Below are 8941 nucleotides of genomic sequence, written 5' to 3' on the forward strand. Positions count from 1 at the left end.
TGCAAGGGATGCATCCACAAGTGCCAAAACAAGGTCGTGCGTGTGTGTCTGTGTGTGTGCGCGTATAGGCGAGTGCGTGAATAGGCAAATAGGAGCAATCATAGTGACGAGGTTCCTGGAGGCGAGTGACTTGAGGGGCCCTCATATGACCAGAGGACCATCTGTTCCACTGGTTGCTCTTCGTCTCATTAGACCTCCGTGAGGGCACCATAACCCTCGTGGCCTCGCTGCGTCGGTCAAAGCGTGTGTCGCATGAGTGTGATTGTGTGTGCTCGTACTTGAGGAGTTGCCCAGCAGTCCGCTCTCTTGCGCTAAATTGACTAGGAACCCCAAACAAAGCCATGTGGCCCGTTTGTATGTCTTAAATGCTGCTTCGTTTTTTCCTCTCACGAATGACACACATGCTGAGAGTGCAGCATGCTCAAGTAGTGCAACTTGAGTCCACTTGGCCTGCTTGTTGTCATTGGCCCTTTGTGTGATTGTAATTGAATTCTATCCGCAAGAAAGTAGCACATCTGCTTTGATGATTGTTCCCGTGTCACTTTATGGAAAGGTGTTGAGCCATACGTAATTCACATCTTATACCACCAATATTGTTGTTACGACAACCTTGGTGTTATATAGAACACATTATAACATGCATGAAATTTGCCATATACGGTATATCATCTGGAGCTGTTAACAATGGTCAACAAATGGTATTATTTTTTTCATCAGAGCTATACGGATGCGTGTTACATTCGCTTAAAAAACCGAGTAATTTTTGGGTAGGCTTTTTTTTTCTTTTTTTTTTTTCAGTTTTGTCAAATTTTTTAAAATGTTTTTTTAATATATTGATAACATTATTCATTTTTTTCTGAATATTTTTCCTATTTTGGAATATTTTCTCAGTTTTTCAGAATATTTTTTTCTGCTTTGTTTTCCCCCCCTTTTTTCAGATTTTTTTCCATTTAATTTATTTTTTTTGTTTTTCTTTATGACAGATTAAATTCTGAAAAACAGGGAAAAAAATCCATAAATAGTCAAATAAATAAAAAAAATATGAAAAATAGAGCCCCCAAAATATTTATAGTTATTTTTTTCCTTCAATTGAATGCAATACATTTCCACTTTTGTACATTTTGTTTTGCAATTCTCATGAAGATGAAGCAGTTCGGGTAAAGATTGGATGATTCTCTCTGCCCTTGTTTGTTTTCTCCAGCACATCAGATTTTCATCATAGTAACAACATGACTAAAAAAAATGTAAAATATATCAATAAAATCACCTGATGCTGATATATCAAATATTTAATAATGTATTTCGCTGGTCAAATTTAGCTGGAACTTGAGAGCATAAAACAAATGCATGGATGGAAGCTTTGCTGTAACCAACCCAAGGACGGACAAATGCTGATGTCATCGAGGCTCCGCAGGCCTATTCCAGTCCAGTTAGTCTTTTTCCGACGGCATTCTTGCAAATGTAAGCTTTTTTATCTCTGCGGACTGGATTTACAGTAATATCGATGATGTGCCGTAGTTGAAGCTTTAAGATAGAAAATGTGTTTGAATTTGCGCACGCGGCTCAGTGTTTGTGCAGGTGTTGTGCAGGCTGCTCGTTTTCCAGCTCTGCAGTCTCATTAAGATAAGCCGCTTCCACTCAGCTGATGAAAGTCAACAAATTGTGAGTCAAAATCAAGACATGGCAGACATGCACACATTACACACGGAAGGGCCATGCTCGGTTTGTTTATATTTCTTTGGAAATAGCCAGGACGGACTACACGTGTCCATATATCTTTGCACACTCGCTACAAATGATCACATTACCTGCAAGGCATATTATTAAATTGCTAGAAAATAAAATTTAATCCATCCGACCATTTCGACACCTTTTGCGATCATGGGTAAGATGGAGCCTTCATGGAGGTTCATTGAAAAACCCGGGGGGGTGTCAAATTCATTTTGGTTAACATGTTGATCCAAATTCATTGAAGTATATTCAGAAATTATTCACTTGAGCGTTTACGTGCGTGAGCAGATAATTATAATATAATAATATAATAATATAATAATATATATATATATATATATATATCATTAAAATAAAAAAATATATAATTAAAATAAAAAAATATATAATAAAATAAAAAAAATATTTTTAATTTTAATTTATATATATATATATATATATATACATATACATATACATATACATATATATATATATATATATATATATATATATATATATATATATATATATATATATATATATATATGTATATATATAGCGTACGGATAATGTCATGACGGAAATAGCCGTCATTTCTGCTTCCTTTTGTCGATAAATCGCATTATAGCCACGTCACTCACCGTAGGGAATAAAGCAGTCTGGCGTCCGCGCAGCCTCAACACCGTCAAAGCTGTAGTCATTATAGGGGTCACTAATGCATGAATTGACGATATTGACTGGTGACGATAAGCAGTTTGGTTTGCAAAATGTCTGGATGGATGTTGTGCTTTTTCTTTATCACATGGATGAAGTTGAAGAATCGCAAATCAGGGTCAGTCCAAGACCTTCAAAATGTGGTCTTCGGACCCGTCTCAAGTGTTCCAATACTACTTGATGCTGAGGGCAATATTGAGAAATTCTTCCAGAAGCATGATTTAATAAATTAGATCAAGCTATGTTCATGTCACACCCAAACGATTAAACCACATAAACAACCGTCATTACTGCTGTCAAGTCTTGGCCCAAAAAAAAAGAAAAGAAAAAGATCAAAGTGAGTCACTGGCATTCCAACTCTGGGCCTACGAAAGGAATAGTTTATTTCCAGCCATCCACTTTTGGAGTTCTTGTCGTCATTGGGGTCATGCGAGAGCCAAATGATTTTAGGCTGTGGGGTAACTTCAAGATAATTTTGGGCGATACGGCATGTTTTATTGCTACCGGTTTTGAGTCAAGCCTTTCATCATCATTCAGTAGCCACTAAATGACATTGCTGAATGGAACGATCACGATCATTGTGTAGCGTTTCAAAAATGTGTCCTCAAGCGTCAAGGTTGAGAAGGTTGAGCCCGCCCGTCACCTGTCATTTTTCACCGATGTCAACGTTGGGTACGGAAAGTATTCAGACCCCTTTTTGAATTTTGCTCTCTGTTTCATTGCAGTCATTTTCTGAAAGTGAAAAAGCTCATTTTATATCTCTCAGCACCCCATGTTGACAGATCCTCTCCTGTTCCATCAGGTCTCTCCAGAAATGCTCAATTGGGTTTAGGTCAGGGCTCTTAAGTGAGTTTTTCCAAAGCCACTCCTTTGTTAGTTTAGCCGCGTGCTTTGGGTCGACAAGTTGTCTTGTTGGAAGGTGACCCTTTTGGCCCAGTATGAGGTCCTGAGCAGTTTTCTTCCAGGAAATCTCTTTTATTAGCCACATTCATCTTTTCTTCGATTGCATCGAATTGTCCCATCCCTGCAACTGAAAAAAAAAAAAAACTCCATAGTATGACGTTTCACTGTTGGGATTTGATTTTATTGGCCAGATGATAAGCAATGCCACACTTCAATCTTTGTCTCATCAGACCAAAGAATCTGAACGTAGCCCGAGTTCGCTATGCATCGAGAGTTGCCCGTCAAAAAAGGTTAAAGGATCAAAAAAAAAAAACGAACTTTGTTTCACCTTCCTCATAGTTGAGTTCATTTAGCTCAACTCAAGCTATGCTCTCTTCCTTTTTGGGAGTAATTACTTTTGTCCTTCAGGCCGTTAAATATGAAGGTGAGACAAGACAAATATGAATCAGACAAAAAAAATATATCATTGTTATTACCCGAACAGAAAGTGTTCGGTTATTTTAAGGCAGAAGTGCAGAACCTGCGTTACAAAATGTTGTAGAAACAACACAACTGGCGTAATATTTCTTGATTAGTCCCCAAGTTGTGATTTTCGAGATCCAAAACCTGCTTGGCAAGACCAAAATGTATTTATTTATTTATTTTTTTTTTTTGGGTGTGTGGCTTCATTTGAAGATTGGATTTGGATTCGCCAATTGCTATCATGAACATTTTAGACGTTGCCAAAACTCACCCAAAGTATCATCTGACATTTGCATCACAAAACTGTCCCAGCCAACCTATAAAAGGCTCGCTTGCCGTCATGCATCTCAGCAGCAATCCTCACAACTGCAAAGGTAACTTCGACAAACGTATTTTTTGCCTTTTTTTTTTTTTTTTTGTTTCAACCTAATAAATGTGATTATCTCGATTTGTTAAAAAAATTTCCGCGATTTTCCAGATGGCATTAACTCTTCACTTGTTGATCCTCGTTTGTGGGATCGGTGCGGTGTTGACTAGAGGCGTAAGTCAAAATCTCTCTTTCCGGTTTAAAAATTTCCCCGTCATGTCTTCATTTCTGCGGTCTCATTTTAACAATGTGCTTCTTCACAGGAGAACGGCAACGGTTGGTCCAACGGCTTTTGTCTCGATACGTTGTCAAATGTCTGCAAAAATGCCCTTAACGTATTTCGCCATATTTCTTTATTTTCTTCTTCAAACTCGAAATAAAATGCAGCCCGTGCTTGTCCGATGGGCTGGACTCAGTTGAACGATCGCTGTTACATCTACCACAAGCAAATAAGGACGTTTTTAGACGCAGAGGTATGAATGATCGTTCTAAATCAGAGTACCATCTGTCAATTGAAAATTATTCTTATTTTTTTTTTTTTTTTGCTCTTTCTTTCAGAATATCTGCAAGTGTCTTGGTGGGAATCTGGTCTCCATCCGCAGTTCTCTGGAAAATGTAGTCATTCTGGATCTGATTCGCAAGGGTGGTTTGGACTCCAGAGCCTGGATTGGATTCCATAATGCCGTTATGGTAAAGCATTAGCCAGCGCACTTAGAAAATGTATATGTGTTTTTAAAAAAAAACAAAAAACAATTTCGATCAAGAATGACGGCACACTGAACACCATTTTAAAAAAAAAAAACGAAAAAAAAACGAAAAAAAAACGATTGGGTTCTTCGGGGGTGGGTTTGGGTGGTTCTTTCTCATGCAATTAAGCCACTGCTCATCCAGCTCCCAACCAATAAACGAATACGGATTTTGCTCCTATACAATCAATTTAAAAACATCAAGTGGGTGCCATCATCAGTGAGTTGTATTATTTTGCGACCAATCATTCAAATGTGACTTTTTTTTCTGACAGGATCAGGACTTCCTTTGGACCGATGGCTCCGTTGTGACATTCAGTGCGTTTACATTTGCGGAGCCAGACGAATCTGGCAACTGTGTGCAGATTTCTGCCTCCGGTAAGTCAAATCTGTGATTAAAATTGGCTTTGAAAATAATGTTGTCATGCATAACGTGGAAGTGGAGTACTTCTGCTGTGCAACAGGAGAATTAGAAATATTGAGAGACATTTAAACGATTTGTTTCTTTCAGATGGATTTTGGCACGATGAGGCCTGCGATATAATGGAACCGTACCTTTGCGCCCGAGATGCAAGCTTTGCCTGCTAAACTGTCTTTTTGCCATCCTGTCTCCTGTATCAAAATTGTATTCCCCTAATCATGATGACGCAATGTGACCGGATCAAATTGTATGTCTGTCCATGTCGAGTTATTGGCAACACTCACATACTTATTGAATTAAAAAAAAAAGTCTTAAGTCTTAAAATAAATTGTATGGTGTCTGGATGGTCCATTTTTCTCCCAAAATCTCACCTTTGTAGTTTTGCTCCACAAAATTAAACTGGCATTCATTTTAAACTATCTATTTTGGAGAACTCTGCAAGTGCAGCTGTTTGAACTCCTTAAACAGCAAAGCGCTTTAACTTAAAGGGGCCGTGACGTGTTATTCTCTTTTAGAGGTTTTCATCATAAAATACATTGCGGACGATGACTAAGCCATAAAAATATAAATAAACAATATTTACTTAATTCTCTTTCTAATTTATTGATATGTTTTCCCTTCGGCATTGTTTCCCCTGAGGCACTATGGGGAAAATGCTACACTTGTAGCATTTAGCCTACAAGTACGTTCCAACATCCCCATGACTGATGTTTTTTGTAAAATTTCTGTTTCTGAATGTAATTTAAAAAAAAAAGAAAAAATATTTGATACTACGTTGGATTGGTCCAAATATTTTTACTCCACATTGGCAGTGTACAAAAGCCAACAAAAATATATTTTTTCTCCCTAGCTACATCCGAGCAACAGTAAAGCTTGTGGCTGGAGTTATTTTATGCATCAAATACGACCAAACACCTTTCAAGACTTTTTACTTTTTACCGACGACTGCTTCAGTGATTTGGGACAACACAAATGTGGATTAGCATAAAAGCTTTCACTTATCCCGAACCAATCCCAACTTCCTCTGAAACAGCAAGTAACCCCTTCCCAACCAACTAATTTCCGTCAGCATCGTGGCATTCTTTGACTCGTTAGCTTCGCCGCTAATGTCAATGCTAGCTCAAAGTACGTAACATATTGCGCAACACTTTGCAGTTCTAAGCGAATGATATTTGTAATTTAGCATTATCAAGCTAGCAAAATGAGTCACGATCGCACAACGAGCGGCGACCGACAGATTACATCTCTTTGGTGCATACTGCCACCTACTGTACAGGAAGCGCAAAAGCATGTAAACGTGATTATTATTTGTTGTGGTGACCAGCCATGGATAGAAATAATTCACCTTTGACCCCGAAGCTCGCTGGAGATCAGCTGCAGCGCCATGCGACCTTAAACCGGATAAGTGAGATAGAAAATGGTTGGATGAGCAAAACGGTTTCAATAATTGCATACCACTCAAACAAAGATCATTGTTATGACCCAAATAGAAAATGTTCGGTTATTTTAAGGTGGCTGTGTTGCTTTCAACGAACTGCCAACTTAAAGACGGCTAAAAAACAGACAACTGTCAAAATATTTCCTGATTAATCCCCGAGTTGCACGTGTAGACGTCCAAAACCTGTTTGGCAAAGACGTCCACAGTCATGATTTGTGGTTGTTCATTCGATTCTTGGAATTTAACTACGATGAATTAGAATGAATAAAATGAATATTTCCGCCGTTGCCAAAAGTCACCTGAAGTGTCAGCTGACATTTGCATCATCGTCCCCTCAACCTATAAAGGCACTGCTTGCCGTCGTTTTCCTCAGTAACAATCCTCGCAACTGCAAAGGTAACTTCGATTACCGTATTTTTTAAACTCCATTTGCCTTTTTACGATTTGACGATTTGATTTCAGTTTCAACCTGATTGACAAATATGAAGTGTTTTTTCCAGATGGCATTTACTTTTCACTTGGTGTTCCTTCTTTGTTCGATCGGTGCGGTGTTGACTAAAGGCGTAAGTCGAAATCTCTCTTTCCGATTTCAAAATTTCCCCGTCATGTCTTCATTTCTGCGCTCTCATTTTAACAATGTGCTTCTTCACAGGGGAACGGCAACGGTTGGTCCAACGGCTTTTGTCTCAATGATATTTTTGTCAAATACAAAATTCCATACCATATTTCATTGCAATATTTTTCTTTCCTCGTAAAACAACAAAAAATATGCAGCTTGTGGCTGTCCGGTGGGGTGGACTCAGTTGAACGATCGTTGTTACATCTTCCAAAATCAATTCATGACGTTTTTACAGGCAGAGGTATGAAAGAGTTCCATCCAGTCGTAGATGTCGTCTAAATTAGTGTACCGTCTGTGAATTTATTTATTTATTTTTTTTACTCTGTCTTTCAGAGCGTCTGCAAGACTCTTGGTGGGAATCTGGTCTCCATCCGCAGTTCCCTGGAAAATTCCGTCGTTTTTGATCTGGTTCGCGGGGGTGCCATGGGGCCCACAGCCTGGATTGGACTCCATGATGCCATTTTGGTAAAGCAATGATTTAGATCGGATGAAATCAGATCGCTCTGATTCATTCAAATGTGACTTTTTTCTGACAGGATCAGGACTTCCTCTGGACTGATGGCACCATTGTGACATTCACCGCTTTTAAAGCGGGAGAGTCTGACTTAAGCGCCAACTGTGTGCAGTTAATTGCCAGCGGTACGTAAAATCTGTGATTGTGTTGGAATAGTTTTGTGATAATTATTGAAAATTAAGCTAGGCCAAAAGTTTTTATTTAGGGGACTGGTGACACTGAAACAATTTCTTTCTTTCAGATGGATATTGGCAGCATAAGCACTGCGATGACAAGGCACCGTACGTTTGCATCCAGGATGCGTACGAAAACGGAAGCTAAACTCTCCTTTTTATCATCCTGTCTCCTGTCACATTTGCATTTGACGCAATGAGACGGTATCAAATTTTAATGTCGTTGGAATTTTTTTCCTCCACCATGCTGAGTTATTGGCATTACTGACATACTTCATCAATAATTAAAACAAATTCAATTATGTTGGTTGTCTTATTTTTTTACAACTTATATATCGTATTACGTGCTTACAAAATGACTCCAATGTATTCTATTCATAAAATAATGTCCTTTTTGGTTTAAAATGGTTTGTGGCCAAGGATCAATAAATTAATATTTTAAAAAATTATATATATATATATATATATATATATATATATCCAACATACGGCATACTTAACAGTCTACCTTAAATGAACTGCTTTGGGTTTGATGCTCGTGAGTGGTTCCTTCTCATGCAATTATGCCTCTGCGCCAGGGGGTGTTCTAAAGTGAATACATATTTGGTTGCTATAGCAACCAAGGGCATTTTTTTTTAATTTATTTATTTTATGTATAGTATAGTTCATCTCAAGTTCCGCGCGATCCACCACGTGAATATAGCCAGCTTGCAAAGGACTTACATCAGTGGTCTTCAGTCCTGTTCCTCGAGGGAGGAACAGGGTGTCCTGTCTGTTTTCCATCTCGCCACTGCTGCGAAACACCTGATTCAAATGATCAGGGTCGTCATTTAGCGTCTGCAGATTTTGCTGATTGTCGTTTGAATCAGGT

At 38.4% G+C, this 8941-nt stretch overlaps 2 protein-coding genes across 4 annotated transcripts in view; both read left to right on the forward strand.

Annotated features, from left to right (window-relative positions):
• LOC148317309 (galactose-specific lectin nattectin-like) overlaps positions 1-6416 on the forward strand; it is an 18904-nt gene extending 12488 nt beyond the window's left edge. For both annotated transcript variants that reach the window (XM_088283870.1, XM_088283869.1), the window contains exons 2-5: positions 4547-4632; positions 4718-4849; positions 5181-5283; positions 5417-6416. In XM_088283870.1, coding sequence (XP_088139996.1) covers positions 4561-4632; positions 4718-4849; positions 5181-5283; positions 5417-5493 — 384 coding nt within the window. In that variant the 5' untranslated portion in view covers positions 4547-4560 and the 3' untranslated portion in view covers positions 5494-6416. The remainder of the gene's footprint in view (positions 1-4546; positions 4633-4717; positions 4850-5180; positions 5284-5416) is intronic.
• Positions 6417-6539: 123 nt separating this feature from the next.
• LOC148317311 (lithostathine-1-alpha-like) lies at positions 6540-8335 on the forward strand. 2 transcript variants are annotated; one of them, XM_088283871.1, is made up of 4 exons: positions 6540-7327; positions 7717-7848; positions 7920-8022; positions 8139-8335. In XM_088283871.1, exons 1-4 carry the CDS (start codon positions 7247-7249, stop codon positions 8216-8218), a joined length of 396 nt encoding a protein of 131 aa, XP_088139997.1. In that variant the 5' UTR covers positions 6540-7246; the 3' UTR covers positions 8219-8335. The 2 variants fall into 2 exon arrangements, with proteins under 2 accessions (XP_088139997.1, XP_088139998.1); XM_088283872.1 differs by lacking the exon at positions 6540-7327 and adding an exon at positions 7355-7624.
• The last annotated feature ends 606 nt before the right edge of the window (positions 8336-8941 follow it).

Source organism: Idiotropiscis lumnitzeri, chromosome 20 (assembly GCF_059441095.1).
Source record: "Idiotropiscis lumnitzeri isolate Australia: NSW breed Sydney's pygmy pipehorse chromosome 20, RoL_Ilum_1.0, whole genome shotgun sequence".
NCBI lineage: Eukaryota > Metazoa > Chordata > Actinopteri > Syngnathiformes > Syngnathidae > Idiotropiscis > Idiotropiscis lumnitzeri.